Source organism: Maniola jurtina, chromosome 18 (assembly GCF_905333055.1).
Source record: "Maniola jurtina chromosome 18, ilManJurt1.1, whole genome shotgun sequence".
Taxonomy (NCBI): Eukaryota; Metazoa; Arthropoda; class Insecta; order Lepidoptera; family Nymphalidae; genus Maniola; species Maniola jurtina.
This window is the reverse complement of record NC_060046.1, coordinates 12,252,593-12,275,360: the sequence shown is the minus strand read 5'-3', so window position 1 is coordinate 12,275,360 and position 22,768 is coordinate 12,252,593. Positions and strand designations below refer to the sequence as shown.

Below are 22,768 nucleotides of genomic sequence, written 5' to 3'. Positions count from 1 at the left end.
TAGTATTTTCAATTTCAAAGTAAGATAACTATACCAAGTAGGGTATCATATGAAAGGGAACCTGTACATGCGAAAACAGATTTTTATTTATTTCTTTGAATAATAAGTTTAAGATTTATCGTGCAAAAATACCTGAGTACGGAGCATTTATTTTTTCTATTTTCCGGGATAAAATGTAGCCTATACGGATTCGGAAGAATCCCTCTAAGTAATGGTAAAAGAAATTTTGAAATCGGTTCAGTAGTTTTTGAGCCTATTCAATACAAACATACAAAAATACAAAGGTTTCCTCTTTATAATATTAGTGTCCGTCCCAAAGTCCGTCCTATTGACAGAGTTCCCTATTTGCTGAGGAATCTATGATAGAAAAGCATGCATACGCTCTTCTGACAATTAAAATACATGTTGGAGCTCGAGAAATTACGCTATAGATCATAGCTTTAAGGAAGTAAATCTATGCAGCGTGTAACAATAGTCGGGTAAGGCGGCTCTCCCGACGAGCAGGGATTAAGGTCACCCCGAGCGACCTTGACACGCTTACTGCACTGGGTGTTATCATTATTGCATTTTACTAGGCAGTACTGGGAAGCAACTTCTGTTGCTTCTTGTGTAAAGAAAATCATCTGCATTACACATTAGCGATACCCAACCCCTCTTCCCCGGCCCTGCACGACTTTATTTTCGGTTGGTTTTTTTTAATAATAGGTTTTTAGGGTTCCGTATCTCAAAAGGAAAACGGAACCCTTTTAGGATCACTTTGTTGTCTGTCTGTCTGTATGTCTGTCTGTCTATCCATCCGTCGTGTCTGTCAAGAAACCTATAGGGTACTTCCCGTTGACCTAGAATCATGTTTGGTATGTAGGTAGGTCTTATAGCACAAGTACAGGAATAAATCTGAAAACCGCGAATTTGTGGTTACATCATTTAAAATAAATTAAAATGTGTTTCAATTTTCAAAATAAGATAACTTTATCAAGTGGGGTATCATATGAAAGGGCTTTACCTGTACATCCTAAAACAGATTTTTATTTATTTTTATGTATAATAGTTTTTGATTTATCGTGCAAAATGTTGGAAAAAATACCTGAGTACGGAACCCTCTGTGCGCGAGTCTGACTCGCACTTTTGGTTTGTTCGAGCTAGTTTTAGTAGATAAACAGTCCCTTTGTGTGGTTCCCCTACACTTATCTTTGTAGTCTGTACTCTGGACCAAATAGGTACTAGGAAAAGTTTTTTTCACGAACATAATATTGCAATCTGTGGAACCAACTTCCTTCAACGTGTTTCTATTACATTTTAATATGAGGTTATTTAAGGGGTGGAAGAACCCCTTCCTGAAAGGCCGAAGGCATTGACCCGTTCCTCTAGTGCTGCAAATGTTCATAGGCGGCGGTAATCACTTAACATCAGGTGACCCGGCTGCTTTTGCTACCTAGCTATTTTATAAAAAAAGAAAAGGTTTTCAGAAATGCCACCTGAGTGAAACCAACTTAAGTCAGCTAAAAATATTTGAAGAATGAAATCTGTGAAATCTTAAACCTGTTTTATATTTGAAGACAAGTAGCTACAGATAGATAGGTATCTGGAAATGCGAGAATTCCCGGGTGAAATGTCAATGCGTCCTCGACCCTGTCGCCATGGCAACGGGCTGCGATGACGTAGGTATATAAGCGTTTATCTGCGTACAGCATCCAGGTATACCGATCACAGGAATCGATGTAGGGTTACCATGATCTTGTGTTACAAATCTGGACATGCAGGCTTCAATTCGGGACATATAACTTTTCGAATTAACCTAAGCCTGCATTAATTATTATTTATGGCAAACGTGGAAAATTATTTTCACTTTTTATAAACCTAGGCATTTAAAGCTTTTACCTCATCACGTGTTTCTAGGAATGCATGTATTACCTACTGCAGCGACTAACCCAAGTTTTGTTGAAGAATAATAATTAATTAAAGAAAATGTTTTTGTTAGTTACCTACCTACTTTAAATTGATAAAATGTTTTTTTTTTTAATTGATAAGTAAGCCTATTTTACTTATAGGTACTTAATTCAAAACTAATTGTAATGCGGGTTCGGTAACACACATGGCCTGCCCCATCCCTTCAGCTTGCTAATTGGTGGGGCTATGCTGGTTGCTTCCGTTCTCCTGCCGATTTCCTCATGACGGATTTTGTCCCTGGCTATGTCGGGTGTCAGAGGGACACCCGACATCGCTCCATAGCACACTGGGTGACTTGACACTAAAGCTAGTTTAAACTAATTACACGGTGAGAGAGACCAACATTCATTCAGACATTCTGAAGCGCTGAACAGCCAGGCTCCTATTCTTTCTTTTCTGATACTAATTAGTATTGATTTTCCATCAGTTTCAACAAGCTGCTGCTACAGAAGGAGGAGCTGGAACAGAAGCAGCTGCATCTGCTGCAAGTGGTGGAGAGCGAGCGCACTTCGCGCTGGCAGTACGCGCAGCAGTGTGACGAGCTCGCCAACGAGGTCAAGAAGCTGAGGACAGAAGTAAGTGGCTTCTAACCTGCTTCAACAAGCTGCTGCTGCTTGGTTGTTTCTACATTGCTGCTTCACTGAGTGAAAATAAAATATTTTTTCGTAGAACACCTTCAATGGATTAATAATCAATGTCAAGTGAGCTCGGCAGCTATCTTTCAGGCTACACACTGAGTTCGAGAATCAATGGGCTGGTCTGGTAGTTACTGATTGGGGTTTTATAAACTCTGCGTTTGCTTCTATCCAATCTGGTAACTAAACTAAACTGTAAACTAACCTATTGTGATGTATTTATGATGTGAATGGAGTGTTAACTATGATATTGGTAAGTTTGAAAGGGGCGTGTATAGCCTGCAAAACTGTGTTAGATTTATTATTTTGTGTTTATCCTGTGTGTGTTACCGGGACATAAACTGTGTATATATTTAATATTTGATAATAAAGACATTTTTCAAACAAACAAACAAACAAACAATCTGGTACATTTCTGTCGCAGCTGTGCGCTTACAAGAAGGAACATGAGCCGTCAGCCACTCGCACAGCGTCAAGCACTAGTCTGTCCCCAACCGACTCCGATGATATCGATCCTGCAGAGCTGCGCAAGATAAAGAAAGTACAGGTACCCATATATTTCCTGCTTTGTAATTCTTGACATCATTGCTATAAAGTTAGTAGAGTTTAGCGAGTTAGTTGAGCATGCATTAGCGAATAGCGAGCATGGTAAAGATGAACAGGCGTAAAATAAATCCAATTTTGTAGATAAATATTCGTAAAATAGACGGTGTAGTTGGATAGCAAAGGTTAAATAATTTAAATTTATCTATCTAGATATTAAGTGATGGAGTAAGTATTTATACAGTTTTTATAAATCTTCATAAAATCCATCAACATTTTCATAGTAAGTAATTCATATCAGGCTATGCGTCCACTGTTGAATAGGATCTCCCTAGTGAGCGTCACCTTCTTAAAAAAAAAGTTAGCCCTTGACTGCAATATCACCTGGTGGTAAGTGATGATGCGGTCTATGATGGATGCGGGCTAACCTGGAAGGGGTATGGCAGTTTTTCATACTCCTTTGGTTTCTATACGGCATCGTACCATAACACTTAATCGCTTAGCGTCACAGCTTTGCCAGTTGGGTGATAACTAGCTACGGTCGACGCCTCCCACCACACCAGACCTGAAATTTAAAAATCATATAATTCCAGACCCTGCCGGGAACCCAGGGTCTCCCACTAATAAGACCACAGCGCTTACCACTGCGCCAGGAGGTCGCCTCTACGGTCCTAAGTCTAGAACTTTTTGGTTTCAACGGCCACAGCTCCGATGACATGTATGCCCTGCCAAGCTTTATAAATTCACACAGTTATGTTTCAATACAGAGCTTCTTCCGAGGCTGGTTGTGCCGACGCCGCTGGAAGCAGATCGTGGAGCAGTATATCAAGAGCCCACACGCTGAGAGCATGAGAAAGAGAAATAGGTAACATAGACCTCAGCATTTTTTTCTTTTTTTTAAAATTCAGATACAGTATAGTCCTTGACTGCAATCTCACTTGATGCAGTCTATCGCTTGACAGGACGACTTCGGCCAAATCTTCCACTAGACATTACCTTCTTACTCGTAGCTTTGTACCTTTTAAAACATGGAAATGTCTTTTCAGCCTTGTTTTCAAGATGGTGGAAGCTGAAGAGGAATATTTAGAGCAAATGGAAATTTTGGTAAGTTTCTAGAAACTACCTACTGATAGATTATTTTATAATAAGGATAATGATTATTATAGATTGAAAAGCAAGACTTTAGAAAAAAGCAGCGATTTTATTTCCGACAATTCTCTGAAGATGCATCATTGTTAGAGTTAAATAAAACGCCTTTAATCTCTGGGGTGTGCTTTTACGTCATGCAAATTGTAAAATCAATCACTTGTTTCTATTGTCATGAAATTAATAACAAGGAACTTTAAAAAACGGCAAAAAAACCGGCTAAGTGCGAGTCAGGCTCGCGCACCGAGGGTTCCGTACTTCCTCGGCTTTCGGATTTATTCCTTTACTTGTGCTATAAGAGCTACCTACCTGCCTTACACAATTCTAGATCAACGGGAAGTACCCTCTAGGTTTTTTTGACAAACAACAAAGTGATCCTATAAGGGTTCTGTTTTTCCTTTTGAGGTACCCTAAAACCCTTACTCTGTAGGTGACATGTTTCCTCCGGCCATTCAAAATGGCAGCCAGCTCGAAGAAGCCGCCGTGCACGCACGAGGACGTCAACTCCATCTTCCTGAACAGCGAGACGGTGCTGTTCCTGCATCAGATATTCTTCAAGGGGCTAACCTCGCGGATGGAGTCCTGGCCTACACTTGTCTTAGGTAAACTCATCAGGTCTTTTTTTTTTTCTTTAAATCTGGCTTTACTCTGATTAGCCCATGTCAAGTTTGTGATATTTTCAAGTTATTGAATTTACAAGTATGAACTCCGTCTGTGCCGGCGCCCGCCGACATACGCGCGGCGCCCTTTTAGAGCGCTTCCCAGTCAGTTCTACCACCAAAAAACACCAACTAACACAAAAACCAGCCACTCTTAACAAAAAAAAACACTCCAAACAAGCACAGCACGCGCGCCAGCAAACGCCACCACAGACGAAGTCCCTCATCAGGTCTTTCAAGTGCCTAACTGCTAGGGTTGCCACCTGCCACTGCTTGATTCACGGGTTAGCAGCATCAAAAAGACGAGGTTTAGATTTTTTTACGGGAGACGGTGTTTTGGATAGATATTTTTTAATACACTTATTGTTTGAAGAAACAGTTTTTAAAAGCTCTTCATTTAGGTTGAATTCGTAAAAAATACGGAAGCTTTATATACCCCGTATTTTATTTTCGCAATTACGGATTTCTGTATTATCATACCCTGGAATATGGGGTACCTTACCCGTAAAATATGGGGCATCTGGCAATTCTACTAATAGTCAAACTGTAAACTGAGATAGCAATCATCATGATCAACCCATCACCCGACCAATACTGGTCACGAGTCTCTTCTCAAAGTGAGAAGGATTAAGGCCTTTCAGGATTTATTGGATCTGAATATCGCTTGGTTATACAGCTGTACCAGTCAAAATTTTCAGGGTTTCTATCCAACAATAGGAATTAAGCTAATCTAGGAAATTCCATCTCCTAAACTGTTATCGAGGAAACATTTGATAGTGAAAACCCATACTTAATAGCTGGTTCATACAGGAGACCTATTCGACATGTTGCTGCCGATGCTGACGATCTACCAGGAGTACGTGCGCAACCACCACTACTCGCTGCAGGTGCTCACCGAGTGCAAGCAGAGCCAGCCCTTCACGCAGCTGCTGGCGCGCCTGGAGAGCAAGTCCGCTTGCCAGGGCCGCTCGCTGGAGACCTTCCTCACTTATCCTATGCATCAGGTAGGACTTATTTCCACCCATCTTCCATATTCTTCTTCTAAATATATAAAACTAGCCGATGCTCGCGACTTCGACCGCGTGGATTTAGGTTTTTCGAAATCCCGTGGGAACTCTTTGATTTTCCGAGATAAAAAGTAGCCTATGTGCTCATCCAGGATATTATCTTCTTCTTCTCTCTGGGCTGGTATCCGCACTTAAACGTTTCCGTCTGTTGTGCGTGTGTTGCCCCTCCCCGCCGAAGTCTTCACTCCAGCCATCCAAGCTCGCTCCAGAAGCCAAGTAGACCGCCCAGGTTCCCGAGGACTTCATGGAGTGAGGTTGGGGAACCCAAATGGCGTTCTCGTTGTTCTGCCACGACCATGCACTCCAGGAGCACGTGCGTCGGCGTTTCATCGACCTATCGGATATTATCTATCTCCATTCCAAATTTCAGCCAAATCCTTCCTGCAGTTTTTGCGTGAAGGAGTAACAAATATACACACACACACACATACACATATACACACACTTTCGCCTTTATAATATTAGTAATAAGTAATACACACACCCACATACACACATACACACAAACTTTCGCCTTTATAATATTTATATTATTAGAAAAGCTGGCTGACTGACTGACTGATCTATCAACGCACAGCTCAAAGTACTCGACAGATTGAGCTGATATAGTTATTGTGACGTAGACATGAATCGCTAAGGCTTTTTGAAAATTATACCCCTAAAATAGTTTTCAAAATTTGTGTAGGTAGTCCACGCGGACATAGTCGTGGGAAGAAGCTAGTAAGGTATATTTTTTTATTGTTTCATAGATCAAGAATAGTGAAATTACAAGGAAAGTTAAACTAGCAATTATTGTACAGATTTCTGTAAATTAAAATCAAAATCAAATTGAAACAATGATGAATTATACTTTTTCCTTCCGAAAATAACTTAGTAAGTTAATATAAAATTGTATCTGTTATCATTATTATTTTTCTTGGCCACAGTCAACTTCTTGGTTCACAATAACGCTGACAATTAATCATTGATCCAAAAACTCTAATAATTATTATTATTGGTCCATTTTGTAGCGTAAAACTAAAAAGAAATAACACGTTGAGTTTATACTCTCTCACACGTACCTGCCTGTGTTTTTAACCCCCGACCCAAAAAGAGGGGTGTTATAAGTTTGACGTGTGTATCTGTGTTTCTGTGTATATGTGTATCTGTCTGTGGCATCGTAGCGCCTAAACGAATGAACCGATTTTAATTTACTTTTTTTGTTTGAAAGGTGGCTTGATCGAGAGTGTTCTTAGCTATAATCCAAAAAAATTGGTTCAGCCGTTTAAGAGTTATCAGCTCTTTTCTAGTTTTCTTGTAGAAAAGAAGGTTAGATAACCGTTAGGTTCATAATATTATGTCAATTGACAAATGTCAAGCTGTCAAGATGGACGTTGCCTGCATACATAATTATTTATTTGAAAATGATGTTTTGGAAACCTCAGATACTTTGGATCGTAGGCGCGGAATAGTCCAAGAAAATCGGTTCAGCCGTTTGAAAGTTATCAGGTCTTTTCGGTCTTTTCTAGTTACTGTAACCTTCACTTGTCGGGGGTGTTATAAATTTTTAATTTACACTTGTAATTGTATTAACTGTCTGTTAGATACCTCGCTACATCATCACTCTGCATGAGTTGTTAGCCCACACACCACACGACCACGTCGAGCGCCGCAGCCTGCAGCACGCAAGAGCACAACTCGAAGAACTCTCTCGACAGATGCATGATGAGGTGATGGATGAGTTAACGGAATTTTTGAATTTAATCATGACTAACATTCCCCTCACCCCTCCAACTAAGCGTAAAGCTTGTGCTAGGAGTAGGTACGACAATACCCAAGTAACACAAAAGTGCTGCATATCAACTGAATCACTGTCCACGTTGGAAACTTTAGCTCCAAAACATGCTATATAAAAGCTGAATAATAGCTGAATAAAAGCATCCTCAGAAGATATAATTCTCTGATTTGGGCACAAATTATACAGCAACTAGCTGATTAACTGCGTTATATAAGTGCACTATAGTGCAACGGGTGGGGTTTGAACCGCCGACCTTTCGGATCTCAGTCCGCTCCTATAACCGTTGAGCTATTGAGGCTAATTTAAAAATAAACTTCAAAATCACGGTTTAAAACTAGGTATCAAAATTATCATCAAAACAAAACAATTTGAGAAATAATAGTTTTTTCTAGGTGAGCGAGACAGAAAATCTGAGGAAGAACTTGGCAGTGGAGCGAATGATCATCGAAGGATGCGACATCCTGCTTGATGTCAACCAAGTCTTCATAAGGCAAGGTAAAATTAGTATTTATAAGTTTTTCTGTCAACATCTAATACTGATCTGATTTTCCGAAAGAATTTTAACCATACTTTAATCAATAAAGCAATAATGACCAGATTCTCATATCATTCATCGATTATGTTGAAACTTTTTTGTTGACACTTGCGTGAACCATGTAGTACCTACCGTCAGTGTTATTAAGTCAAGGTATTTTCAATAAAAAAAATCTAAACTACAAAGTTTGCTCTTTTTAACCCCCGACCCAAAAAGAGGGGTGTTATAAGTTTGACGTGTGTATCTGTCTGTGGCATCGTAGCTCCTAAACTAGTGAACCGATTTTAATTTAGTTTTTTTTTGTTTGAAAAGTGGCTTGATCGAAAGTGTTCTTAGCTATAATCCAAGAAAATTGGTTCAGTCGTTTGAAAGTTATCAGCTCTTTTCTAGTTACTGTAACCTTCACTTGTCGTCGGTATAAATTTTTAATTTACACTTGTTAGGTATGATTAATAATAGAAATAAAATGCAATTAACTGAGGAACCCATTTGCATTTAAAATAAGGGAGATGGAGAGAATCACTTAGCTCTTTTTGACGTGACAATGTCTTATAATTCGATGGAGCCGGCTGCACGTACGAAAAAACATGTCTCATGCGGCGTTACCTCGCTCTGAGGCGTTCCATGTAAGGCTTGAAGTGCAAGCGAGATCGCGGAACGAGCGACAAAGAAGCACAATCGGCTTTTGTTGTCACGTTCAACTATCGTCAGTAAACCGACTTTACAGACAACCAATTTTTTTCAGTGTCATTAAGGATAGTAATTTCTTCTCAGGCACACTATCTCAAGTAGTTGGTAAAGGGCGTCGTGCATCATTGCAAGCTCGCCAGGCGTTCATATTCAGCAACCACCTGCTGCTGACCACTCGGGCAACCGGAGGACGCTTGCATCTACCACCGCATGGAAGACTGCCCTTACATGACGCCCTGCTCATTGAAGATCCGTCTAATCATGATGACGATGGTAGGAAGAATATTAAGTATTGTCTAATTCTAGATTACTTTGTTTTATTGATTCCAAAACCAAAGTTTAAAGTAATTGGTTCAATAAGCACTCGTAAGCACTTGACAGCTTGTCTAAACATTGCAACTTCTTCTGTTTTAAGTCTAATGCAGCATAAAGAAGTACATTATAGGTCGTAGTTATTTTACACATACTCGTAATCCTAGTTAATTCAGTTAGTACACACAGCTTCAATGGTTTTTAGCAAACTAGATCAGATTTTTTTCATAAAGTCATTCACATAGTTATTGAATAGGGCTGGAAAAGTAATACTTCCTTGGCGGACCCCGCGATTTATTTAGTCAATGATTTGACGGTAACTTTTGCAGATACCACATCAGTTTGTTCTTCGCCTGGAGGTGATATCTATCAAGGAAAAGATTTCAAGATACTCGTTGAAGTCAAAGGCGAACAAATCTGTGCACATTTAGGTACCTACTCATAAAAATATTTATCTATAGTAGAAAAGCTTAATACCAAAATAATAGTACTTAACTTCCCTTTTGTGGAATCAATCAGAAAACCGTTTTTACTACAGACCCCCTTAAAAAAATCATGCATTGGATTTTTTGCTACCCAAAAATTCAGTTGTTAATAATTACTATTGCGATACTCACCAAGATACCACTAGCTTATTTTATGTAGCCAACGTAAACATATTATGCGTACTACCTAATAAAATTTCACGATTTGCCTTAATCAAGTGGCTGCAACGCTCGAAGAAAAGGCAGCATGGACGAGCGAGCTAGCACAGTGCATGGAAAGTGCTGCCTTAACAGAACTCCTTCGCGCCTGTGGCTCCTGCGGTGCTGCATCAGCTAGTTTGCCAGCTTGCCGCTCAGACAGAGCCCTCTTCACTGATGATGTGGATATACGCTTCAGTAGGACCTTGAACTCTTGCAAAGTTCCGCAAATTCGGTCAGCTACCCCACAAAGGCTTTTGCAGAGATTGACAGGTAAGTTTCCTATTCATCGTCAAACTGCGTCTATTTACTCTTCAACTGTTTTTAGACCCTCACCACCACATACGATATCCTTCTTCATTATAATTTCATTGTTCTTCATTATAACTAACTTCATAACAACATCAATCAGGTTTTCAGACTCCCTTACATATTATAATACCCCAGAAAAGATAAAATATAATACCATTATATTTGATCTTCTTGGTCTGTCAGTATTCAATCCATAATTTAAAGATTGCTTCAATAACTTTTATTCTCTCCACCAGATCTTCGCTTTCTATCAGTGGATTTCCTGAATACGTTTCTGCTGACGTACCGCGTGTTCACTGACGGCGTCACAGTACTGGAGGCTCTGAAGCAGGTGTACTACGAGCAGTCGCAGCAGGACATGGAGTTGGCACCGCCAGCTGATGCTACGAGGAAGACCAGCGCCGCTAGCACTGTTTCTGGTAGGAGATTTCTAATAAATTAATAAAAAGGTATTTTTTTCTTATTATTTTATCGGCTTAGAAATGTTAACTTCTACCTAGCAAGTCTTCAGGCATCTATGGAAATCCATGGTGTAAAGTTTTGGTTTTGAAGTAAGCGGTCTGGGCATTCGTGGGGAAGAGAATTGTCTAGATAAGTCAATCACGACGTACCGGCATTTCGGATTTCCACTATAAAAAATTAAATAAATTATAGATTTGGTATACCCAGGCATACCTATTTAGAATTTTATATACTTTTCAAAATAGATTAGGCTTGACTGATAGAAGAAAACACCAGTCCGAAGCTTTTGACTTTTTTACTAACAGTATCACACCGAAATGTTTTTAAAATATAAATAGTATGCGGTGTGAGGTTAAATCCGAATTCCGAACAGTAAAAAAAGCCAAAGTAATATAGATCGTTGTCTGAATTTGATTTTCATAACCCATAATAGAGATACCATGACATTGGAATTTTAGGTTTTGTTTCAGGTTATGGTTCAGAACTAAGCGAACGCGACTGGCAGTCTCGATTTTGGAAGAATTCCAGGAAGAGTAAGTATTCATAGCAATAATGTTTTCTAAAAAAACATTAACCTTCATTAATAAAAAGACAAAATAAAGATAATAAAATCGCTTTTAGGCGAAGAAGAAGATAAGCTATCTCCCTATTTGATGGCACCTTCACGTCGTACTTCGGCGGTTAGCAAGGTAAGAAACGATATTATTTTTGGGATTCTCGTAACAACTGAGATAAAAGCCAAATTCAAGAACATAAAAAAAGTAATGTAATTAGTTAGACATATAGTCTTAGTTATCATAGTCAGCGTAGGCCGAAACTAAATAGTTATAATACACAGTTAGGTTTACAAATTAGATGCACATCTACACATATAATAAAATTGTGGAAAAGTGGTGTCTGTACAATGGAAATATATAAAAAAAAAGTAGCAGGGGTTGTTATTATATCGATGCCGAACCCGAAATTGTAATTAATTTTTTTTTGTCTGTTTGTCTGTTTGTCTGTGTGTTTGTGCACGCTAATCTCAGAAACGGCTTATTCGATTTAGATACGGGTTTCACTAATATATTGTAGTAAGCTTCACTTAGCATTTAGTGTTTATTTCATGTCAATCGGTTCATAAATAAAAAAGTTATGTCAATTTAAAGAATCACGGCGAACATTTTTAACGTACAGAGTACGTACTACACGCCTCGCGCCTGAGCGTCCGTGGCTATATAAAGCGCGGTCACTATTCCACGCGAACGAAGTCGCGGGCACAGCTAGTATTAAATAATATTGTTTCAAATGATAAAAACAAAGTAGAATTCTTATTCCCACGATTAGTATTGGAAAGAAGAATTGAAGGTAAAATGGCTCCAGATCACCAAAAACGCAATTGGTTGGACGATATACCTAAGACACTGGACAGGGTTTAGTTATCCAAGCAGGTGTAGAGGTGGCTAGAGATAGTGGAGCTTTTCGTATGATGACCACCAAACTTGATTTCAAAGGGGATACGCGATGATGATGACGAAAGTGAAATGAATAGTGATATTATACTTCTTAATTTTTAGGCTGAAGAGGATAACAGTCATCTACAAATACCAACAATAATGGCGACATCATCAAGCAACGAGACATTGAAAGGTAATAAATTATTTAATAACACTTGCATATATACATTATATTATATGACATAATGGGAAAAAATGGTTTGAACCTGAATCATTTATTAAATAAACTTCTCTCTGCTTCGTATACTTCATTTCTGAGGGTCGTGAGTTTTGACCTTTTCTTTTATTTATAATAGTAAGAGTTTTCTTTGTATAATAATGCGGTGGGCTCCCAGCTCCTTCCATATACAATTCGATTAAAAGAAAGAGGCTCTTGTGTTTTTACAGTTATTATCGTCATGTTAGTGAAAATAAACTCTCCAAGGCGTGAAAACCAAATCCAGATCTCGAAAGTCTGTCATCCGTCCAGTTACAGACTTAGGTCAATGTTGCTTAACAATCGCAATCAATTGGTATGCATTGTCACAACTCACAACTAGGTCACACATCACTCAAATAAATTTATTGTACCAATAACAAAATTACCAGGTACTCAACCATCGTCACCTAGTGCAGTGAGTTCAGTGACCCTAGTCGGCTCTCCAAAAAAAACAAGTCCAGTCGACAGTACATCAAAGCCACCAACCCCGAAAGATGCAGGATCTCCAACCAAGGACAACAATAGGGCGGCCGCCACCATCATGAAGGACGAAAGCATTGAAATGGTGGATCAAAGCGACGAAGATATCAAGTACAAGGAGGAAGAGCAAGAAAAGAATAAGTATAAAATCGACGATAAATTTAAAATTTCACAACGGTTTTCGGAGGTATGTAATGTTAGTGAACATTTTAGATATCCTCTCAAACCAAACTTATCATTCCATTGCTTGATTTCTTAAATTTAACCTTGCATGCGAGTTTAGTTAGGTTTGGTTTTAGTAATTTTATAGCTTTTACTTTCTTATTTTCTTCTTGTAACATTTTTATACTTACCTTCTATAAGATTTTAACATAGTTATTTTCAACATTAAGTTTATTTATAATGTCTTATTTAAAATCTTGCGTCTATAATTGTTGTCGTAACACAAGAACTACATATTTTTTAAAAGCTTTTTCTGGATAATTTAATTTACCTTTGCTTACTTCTGTATTCACATGATACTATGATGGCTTTCAGTCGTAGTCTAGCTGTGTTACGATCGCTATCACCTCTGTTTTGTTGATAATCTCACCGCTTTCACTATTGTCTAAAGTCACTCGATATAATAAGTTCAGCCAATCACAGCAATTGAGATTGCAGCTATGTGATTATCACAACTTTTCTGCTATGAAGTTTGATTTTGATCACATTAATTTCATATATCCAGCGTGTCCGCACAATGTCTGAGAGTCCTCGTCGCCTACAACCCTCAGCGGGCGCCGCGGCTGAGGCCCGAAGATGCTCCGAGGGTGCGAGGGAAGCAGCCTCCGCTAAAGAGGGAACTGAACCTCGGCGTGCTTCTGATACTGCTGCTAGATCTCTCCCTAGACGTTCTGTGAGGTATCTGCTTTAAAGTTAAACAATTTCATTTTACTCATTGTGTTAATTCAAAAATCATTAGATCCGAGGTGTCTTCACAATTTATGTGGACGGTAATCTTAAATAGATTTGAGGAGTTGGAACGCAAAATTTAATGACAATCTTCTATAACTTGGTTCCTGCAATATCAATTCACAATCAACACATTCTCAGTACCATCACAGTTTACCATCTACTATCGTAAAACTGTGGTACCTTGCGGCGTTTGGATTGAGGAATTGAAAAGAAATGAAACTGACAATTCGTGTTTATTGAGGATTTCAAAATTTACGTCTTTGATTTCTTTGATAACTTCTAAGTTTATTTATAAGCAAATTATCAGGTTTGTCTATTCAAATGGATAAGAACATTAATATCATTCTCTGATGTTATGAACCTACTCGTCTTTTATATATTTTGATGGAATTGCTTCGTCTCTTCCACTTGCAGCTGCTGGTACTACACTTATCTATTGAATATATTTTTAACTATGTATTTTTTAAACATTTATAGTGAAAGGCGTTACACCAACGCATCAATCAACAGCGAGCGTCGCCGCTACTGGGGTGGCTCCGAGCCCCGGACTTCAGTGACGTCACAAGTTTCACAAATGCAGGTAACATCATTAACATCAATAGCTTTTCCTTTAATTATTAAATTTCTAAACTCAAGAGATAAAGTCAATTCCAAAAGCATATGTGGGGACATATTAGATCCAACGCTAGAACGTAAAAGCTTCGTGAGAATTGATTTAAACGGTCTGATGGGTATTATAACCGTATCTTGTTTTTCAGTACAATAATAAATTGGGTGAAGAGCTATTTTAAGTAATGGACACTGTGGTTCATTCTATTAGGTCTAAAAACGTTTTTTAGAATTATTTATTAATAGCAAAATTGTTCTTACAAAAGTCCAAATACAATGTGCCGTGAAATGGCGCGCAATTTCTCACTAGTTACAATTTTATAGTTATAGTTATTTAATTCCAAAGAGAAAATATATAAAAAGTAAATGATGCTTCTGGGTGAAAAAGTTAGATTCGTTTAGTTTAAGAGGGGTCTCTCCGTCACTCGCTCCATACAACCGTCGTTCGTCTCTCATTGGAATACTAACCAATCATACTCAATGGAATTTTGTAGAAACGTTCCGGGAACTAATATCAATGCCTGTGGTTTTCCAGATTTCCGTTAAAATATTCGGTTTCAAAGTTAAAAATTCACATACAAATCTTGAAACCCCTGTAATTTGAAAACTACATATTTTTAGAAAAATGTAAAACACCATAGGCACAGATATCAGTTTCTAGAATATGTCTGCAAAATTTCATGGACTTTGGTTGCTTAATATTCAAATGAAATTGGGACTACGATTGTATAGAGTGGGTGACGGAGAGAGCCCTGTTAAAGATTGTGACCCTGTCAGATTAGTTTAGTTTAAAGATTGTGTATGACTAAATTAGCTACATTTAAACACTTATTTTGGCTAGTTATTGGATCAATTAGAAGTATTAAAAGCTATAACGCTCATTTTGGCTACAAAATCTTCATATGCACACGCTATATTAATTCTTGTAGAACTATCGTCGTGAGACTAACCAACCAAGAGCTGGGGTCGTGATAACTTCGTTCCGTCAATCCCATCGCAGGTACTATGATCTATTTTATTATGATTCATGATTGAAATAATTACATACATTTAACTACCATTTCTCAACTCAATGACGTTATCATTACGTTAACTGCTATAGCACAAAACGGGATCATTAAACTTATCGGTGTTGTCGCATGAACTTACAAATACTTTCAATCTGTGATCTCGAATATCTTTATCAATTTTAAGATTGTCAGCTTTTGCACGATGATCCATTTCTCAAACATTATTTTTAAACTTTTACATACTTGGATCATTATTGAATCATTCTGTTTTTACTGTTCTAGTTTCAATTTGATCTTGGTTTAATCTTTTGGTCCATTAGATGGTGAGTGAAGCTGTTAGTATTGCCACAGGCACTGGCGTGACTGACGAGTGATGGGTAGCCTACCGTCAAAGGCCCAGTATCCACCAAAGCGGAGATGGTCGGAAATGTGTTTAACAGACCAATTATATGACGTAAAGAAATTATCATGTCATCTCTCAATTATCTGATTGGTTGGCTGAACACATCTCCGCCTCTTTCCGCTTAAGATACCGAGCCTAATGAGATGTCTGATGTATGTAGGGCAGTATGTGTAAAACATTGATGTAGAATTTTACTATACACTTTACGTCAAAATTTTAAATTTAATGTTTGCCCCTAATTTACCAAGTCTTAGAATATAAAAGTCCAAACTGTTCTATGATAATACTCGTAATATCAGAGAACAGTGCGTTAGTAGCAGAGGCACGTTAAATTAGAATAATAACTAAAATATTTAGTTTGGCTTTGGCGCTTGCCAATGTAGACCTAGGTTTACTTAATAATGGGTTCAGTTTGTGCAGGGATTACTTTAATGTATGACGGGCGATTACTAGCCCGTCGTCAACTCGTTTCTAGTTTTTAGCTCAACTCGTTACTCGCTAATGTTGGAGGTCAGACAACTGCCCAAAGCAAATGACTGACGCAGAACCCATCGTCTAATGGATCCCTGTGAAACTAGATGAGGTTCAACCTTGATCCCATCATTGTAAATGGCCGCCATCAATGTTATTCATAATTTTTGAAAATTTAACAGCTTTGGAAATGACCTGTTGTGGTGAGTCCACGTCCGAGGTAAAAACTAGAGGAAACTCTGTAGAACTGAGTAGAGGATCTTGAAAAACATTTTTGCTTCTAGAGTATTCTGCAATTTTTCTCTTTTTACCACTTTTGTACCCCGTGAATACCTAATGTACGACTGTTAGTGTTTTAACTTTTAGGTTGCCTTTTCACGGGGAGAGTACAAGGACGTAAAGCGACATAATGTGTGAGAAACCTACTAATTATAAGAATCTACTAGAGTCTAGACGCTCTTAAAGTTGAATAAATTGTGAAAGCTTAAAGGTGTCTGGCAGGGGGTTGCCACAATACCAAGTACCTAGCAATGCATGACTTGATTTTAATATCTTGTTTTTTATTATATTTAAAATACCGAAGAAAATATAAAAAATTAGACTTTTTATACTTTGACGTAAGACTTTTTCCATCTTTATTACCTGTTATCTTCCAAAGCCAACATGATCCAAACTTCACACTCGCTGATCGTTCCTCCCTGTGCTGAGGACAATACGCAGAGAAACTTTCAGCTTTTATAAAATAACGAAGGTCTGACACGCGCTGGCTCTTAGAAATTGAAGTGATATAATAATTTGTAGATTTTTCACACATTTTTCGCTACGTATCCCGCGTAGATAAAGGTATCCCTGGTAGAAAGTCAGTATTATTCTAGAAATATTAATGTTATACGTACATAGCATTTCCTGAAAACCTGCCAGTTAAGCTGCCAGTGTTCTCCGCTAGATAAGAATCCAAGAACCTCCCAAAAGATAAATTAAAACCCCCAAATAGTGAGTTCTCCAATTCAGCCAGCTTCAGTAAGAAATAAAATAAAAACTAAAAAACTTTCGGCCAAACCTTCGGCTTCGGTTAAAATAGGCCGAAGTTTTGGCCGAAGGGGCTTATAAATTCAATCTGGCCTACTTAGCTTTTTTTACAAATTAATTATTAATTAGGTACGCATCTTAGCTAATTGGATTGTTTTTATTTTACAAAATTTTGTTCTTTACTCTTTCGGACCACGAGTAATTTACCTGTTTAACAAGTGTACTTAAATAAAAAAATTATAACACCCCCGACAAGTGAAGGTTACAGTAACTAGAAAAGAGCTGATAACTTTCAAACCGATTTTCTTGGATTATAGCTAAGAACACTCTCGATCAAGCCACCTTTCAAACAAAAAAAAAACTAAATTAAAATCGGTTCATTAGTTTAGGAGCTACGATGCTGCAGACAGATACACAGACACACACGTCAAACTTATAACACCCCTCTTTTTGGGTCGGGGGTTAAAAATCATAGGTATTGCTAATTAGATATTTTTATTATGTACCGCTTTAATATTACTAGGCACAATATTAATCATTGTTAGAGTTTTTTTCAACTTTCGTAGAGTAGACCGTACCTATTATGCAATTGTCCCAGTGTTATATTAAAAAATCCATATACTTACTTACTAAGATAATAAAATATGCGAAAGTGTGGCTGTATCAGGGATATTTTTATTCTGAAAAATCAAAGAGTTCCCACTGGATTTTTAAAAACCCCAAATCCACTCGGACGAGGTCACGGGCATCATATCAGTTACTTTATAAATATAATGTACGGACATCTGCAGTATATTTTATAAGTAGCTATTCACTAGGTGTTAGAAAACTTTAAGTATTACAATTTACCTACCCTTAATTTACCTACCCTTAATTTACCTACCCTTTTTTGAATACCTACCCTTGAAAGTACAACAGAAAGAAAGTCGCAATATTAAAATTAATAGCGTAATTATTTATCACTACTCAAATTATTATAACAACTCATTAAATAACAACCATCAGAATCACTTGATCATTAATTCTTCTGCGATTTAAATTTCTTTCTATCTCACTTTCTTCTTTAGGTACTTACCCCCATTTCTATGCATGCTTGCCTATTATTATTCTTGTCATGTTTCCAATTTTCACATTAACTTGTACTTATATTATTATTAAATTAAATGTAGTGTATGTATACTGGGTGAAACCAGAAGGCTTAGCAAAAACGAAAACAGGTGATAGTATTAATTATTACTGATAAGATACCTACCACAAAAAAAAAACGCGAAAAAATAAATGAAAGATCCTGTATTTTTTAAAAGTTCGCCACATATTAGCAAATAAAACACCTGACTGACGCTAGAGGTCAACGAACGTTACGTAAGTAGGCCACTCGGAGTCAATATCACATTGTAGGTGGGGCATTGATCTGAGTTTTGCACGCTATACAATGAGGGTTTGAAAAATAGTAAACCTAAACTACAAGATAAGGCAAATGGTCTTCTTATTTTTCTATCTGAGCTGGTTTCCGCACTTAAACGTTTCCGTCTGTTGTGCGTGCGTTGCCCTCCCCGCCGAAGTCTTCACTCCAGCCATCCAAGCTCGCTCCAGAAGCCAAGTGGACCACTCAGGTTGCCGAGGGCTTCATGAAGTGAGGTTGGGGATCCCAGATGGCGTTCTCGATGTTCTGCCACGCTCGTACACTCCAGGAGCACTTGCGTCGGTGTTTCATCGACCTCCATGCAGGCCCTGCACAGAGGACTGTCGGTAACACCTATAACGCAAAGATGTTTGTTTAGTGGGCAAGGCAAATGGTTTACCCAATGCTAATAACATAACATACACAACATAATATAACATAGCATTGAATTGTGTTAAGGTAGTATAACATATAACATATAATAATATCGCTAAGTTTTTGCTGGCGTTCTAGTCACACCCTGTATAACGAGCGAACAAAAGAAATGCCGGTGCACGGATAACCCTAATCAGGTTTTGATGCACCGGAATGTTCATCGTAATGTAATATTTAAAATGTATGTTTGTTTTCAAATAATTAATAGATAAATAAAGCAAAAATTAGGCAATCAAAAATAAAGCAACAAATTAATAACAAAAACTAAAAGAACACAGAACAAAGAAAAAGATAGACGGCGCGAAACGTGTTCAACAAAGTGAAGCATAACTGTTATCAAAGTTAGGTATAAGATGACTGTAAGATTATACTGGGAAAATAATATATTGCGTTCATTTGGTGTAATGAGTTAAGAGATACACTAAAATATTCAAAATGTCGGATGGTGTGTGGCTCATGACAATGGTCTTTGAAACCTGCTACAAATTGTAGCGCCAAGTTTGCCGTCTATTTTTTCCTTTAGTCCTAATAAAAGGACCATGCTAATAAAGGTCCTTTTAAAAACCTTACATCTTGCAAGTCGCATCCTCAATATCGAGTTGTTTTTATGTAGGAGCAGTACATCCACGGCTGCGGTTGCCTTCGCTGTTGCCACTTCAGCATCGTCTAATCCAAGGTCTCCACCACCAACCTCACCACCGCATGCACGGCGAGACTCGGTCATATCAACTGCTGCTACTATGAGAGTTTTGAATGTTCTAAGGTAATTTTTAGTACCCATCAGTAGGCTGTGCCAACTCAGTGTTCAACACTAAATGGTTGCCACTGAGCTCATTTGACATTGATTAGTTCTACATTGCTGCTTTACTGAATAACATTAAAATAAATTTTCATAGATAACCTTCAATAGATTATAAATATCAAATAGGTTCGGCTCGGTGGCCATTATTTCAGTATTAAACACTGAGTTAGTGAATCATGACAAAATCCATTCTCTATACAAGGTGCTGGATAATGTCCGTAAAATCCCGGTAAGCTGAAGTTAGGACCTATGTGTATAAGATATACCAAAGAAAGGATGATCCTCGTAGCTCGTGGGAGATATGAGGGATTAAATAATTTGTTCAAAACTCCATTATCAATTATCCATTCCAATATCAATATCACAGTTCTTGCAAACAGCTGGTCGCGGAAAGGAATTCGTAAAAACTTCTATGAACTCGAGTGAGAGGACTGTTAGAACGTTTGTCAAGTTTTCCTAACAATTTTACCCAATTCAGGCACTGGATCTCCAAGCACTCATCAGATTTCTGGTCGGACGAGCGTCTCCGTGGCCTCACCATGGACTTCCTCAAAGAGATCGAGAGCAGCCCAGGCTTGCTTCCAGCTGAGAATAAGTCGGCGTCACAGCTGCTACGACTGTTGGAGCGACCACCGGACAGGGCCGTGGATTTGAAAGCCTTGTTTATGCCACCAAGAGTGAGTCCAGATAACTGTAAAACTACTTTTAAGGGTAAGCCGCTTCTTAGCAAAAGGATGGCAGCCTCAAGTTATGACTACTTGGTAAATGTAGGCGTTTCTTTGAAGCCTTTGTCAAAAACCTTTTCGATAATGATGACAGTAGGTACACGACACGCCGAAAAGTTGAAGAAGTGAATGAGTGCGTTTGTGAAAAAATACCCCGAAAATAAATGACAGGGAGTTTATTATAGGAGTATAATATTGTAGCAGGGAAGAGCGTAATAGCGAGAAAAGACAACCAAAAACAGCATTTTTCTTTAAATTCACAATACTGTCCATTTTGTCAACCGGGGCTGGGGGTCCTATGTGGCCTTAGGCATTGAGTTGCAGCCTAAAAAGTCATCCATGCCATGGGTTTGAATCAATACTGTTATGAAGTCTTGTGTTGCTTGCGTTTAGCCACTCCCAGCAACACACATGATATTTTCTGTCCATCTAATGCGGTTTGCTTGGTGTATTTGAGCACCTTGGGGCCCGAACATTACAACCTCATATATAGCTTCAATTTTATAATTGGATGAATAAAAAGCTTTGTTTTGTGATATTTTAGGTACCCACTAAAGAAAGCACCGAAACATTATCAGCTCTTGAGATCGCCGAGCAAATGACTTATTTGGATTATCAGATATTCAGCTCTATTCACAGCGAGTGAGTTATGAACTACTTAATAATTATTTAAGTATACTGATCAGGCAATGTCAATACGGCACGGTCATAGTATGATGAAAAATGTATGCATCATTGAGGTGTAGACTTACACGTTTTTTTGTGACTTGGAAATAAAATAATTTGTTATAATCATTCTGGTTTTGATATACAAATCAATCAAATAATTTGTATAAATTTCCAAAAACATTGTCCTGTTGTGGTTGGTCTGTTCTAACAATTTTCATAATACAGAATAGCATTTAGTAAAATTTTAGATCAAGAATGGTTGTCATTGCTAGATTTTATCCATATTTGTAGGGGTCCATAATTTCCAATCCCACATTTTTGCTTCACTTTCGTATAATTATTGTGCTTGAACAGAGAGTTCCTGGGCCAAGCCTGGACGAAGGGTGACAAAGCGGAGCGCGCACCACACATCCTGATGATGACGGCTCACTTCAACCACATCTCAAACCTTGTCATATCGGAGATACTCAAAAAATATACGCTTTTGGGTAAATTAATTACTATAATTAATACGTATTTATTAACTATTAATTGAAGAGAAGTGTTTTTATCGAAATAGTAACGCTCGATTGTGTTTAATTCATTTTAATTAATGAATATGACGACATCATCCAGCCATCCATCATCGCGAGGGATTTATCTATCTCTTTCCTTTAGTCAGTGCATCTATAACCATTCGCATTAAAATGTGATTAATGGAAGAAGCCTCGAAACTTATCACTGATGATTACGACACAGATACAGAAAAAGAGAGACAGAATACGACAAAGTACATAATAAAATATATAATATCTCAATAGTTCTACTAATGTCTTAGTTTTTAGGTTAAGTTATTTACTTAAGTTTAAATGTTACGATACGATTACTTTATTTTCGATTTCTTTCTGTTCTAAGCGACACGTCCATTATGTTATTGACTGCATATGTACACACTTTTTTTTGGAGAGTGGCTAGTCTTTTTTTTCATGGCTTTATTGTAATATTGTATTATTATTGTCATTATCTGTATTGTGTGCTTAATAAACAAAAACAAAACAAAACAAGTGAGAGATAGAAGAAGGAAAGAGAGTTAAAAAAAGAGAGAGAAAGAAGGAGAGAAAAAAGAGACATATTCTGTGTATTGCAGGTCGCGTAGCAGCCATAGAGAAGTGGGCAGCGGTGGCCGACATCGCGCGCTGCCTGCACAACTTCAACGGCGTGCTGCAAGTCTGCGCCGCGCTCGCCAACACCTCCGTATTCCGCCTCAAGAAGACTTGGGAGAAAGTGTCCAAAACTGTAGGTCAAACCTTTTGTTGTATAGAAGCAGGCGTTATTTT

General features: G+C 38.0%; 1 protein-coding gene across 1 annotated transcript in view; it reads left to right on the top strand.

Annotated features, from left to right (window-relative positions):
• The window catches only part of LOC123874308 (ras-specific guanine nucleotide-releasing factor 1-like), a 42,635-nt gene that overhangs the window by 7,409 nt on the left and 12,458 nt on the right, over nt 1-22,768 (top strand). The window contains exons 6-30 of the mRNA XM_045919567.1: nt 2,375-2,522; nt 3,007-3,129; nt 3,893-3,990; nt 4,172-4,229; nt 4,702-4,873; nt 5,741-5,934; nt 7,581-7,706; nt 8,167-8,269; nt 9,084-9,272; nt 9,641-9,742; nt 10,016-10,267; nt 10,543-10,725; nt 11,239-11,301; nt 11,390-11,457; nt 12,325-12,397; nt 12,853-13,130; nt 13,671-13,843; nt 14,375-14,477; nt 15,436-15,506; nt 16,573-16,593; nt 19,870-20,019; nt 20,537-20,735; nt 21,328-21,425; nt 21,807-21,940; nt 22,579-22,727. Of these exons, the coding sequence (XP_045775523.1) occupies nt 2,375-2,522; nt 3,007-3,129; nt 3,893-3,990; nt 4,172-4,229; nt 4,702-4,873; nt 5,741-5,934; nt 7,581-7,706; nt 8,167-8,269; nt 9,084-9,272; nt 9,641-9,742; nt 10,016-10,267; nt 10,543-10,725; nt 11,239-11,301; nt 11,390-11,457; nt 12,325-12,397; nt 12,853-13,130; nt 13,671-13,843; nt 14,375-14,477; nt 15,436-15,506; nt 16,573-16,593; nt 19,870-20,019; nt 20,537-20,735; nt 21,328-21,425; nt 21,807-21,940; nt 22,579-22,727 (3,328 nt within the window). The remainder of the gene's footprint in view (nt 1-2,374; nt 2,523-3,006; nt 3,130-3,892; nt 3,991-4,171; nt 4,230-4,701; nt 4,874-5,740; nt 5,935-7,580; nt 7,707-8,166; nt 8,270-9,083; nt 9,273-9,640; nt 9,743-10,015; nt 10,268-10,542; nt 10,726-11,238; nt 11,302-11,389; nt 11,458-12,324; nt 12,398-12,852; nt 13,131-13,670; nt 13,844-14,374; nt 14,478-15,435; nt 15,507-16,572; nt 16,594-19,869; nt 20,020-20,536; nt 20,736-21,327; nt 21,426-21,806; nt 21,941-22,578; nt 22,728-22,768) is intronic.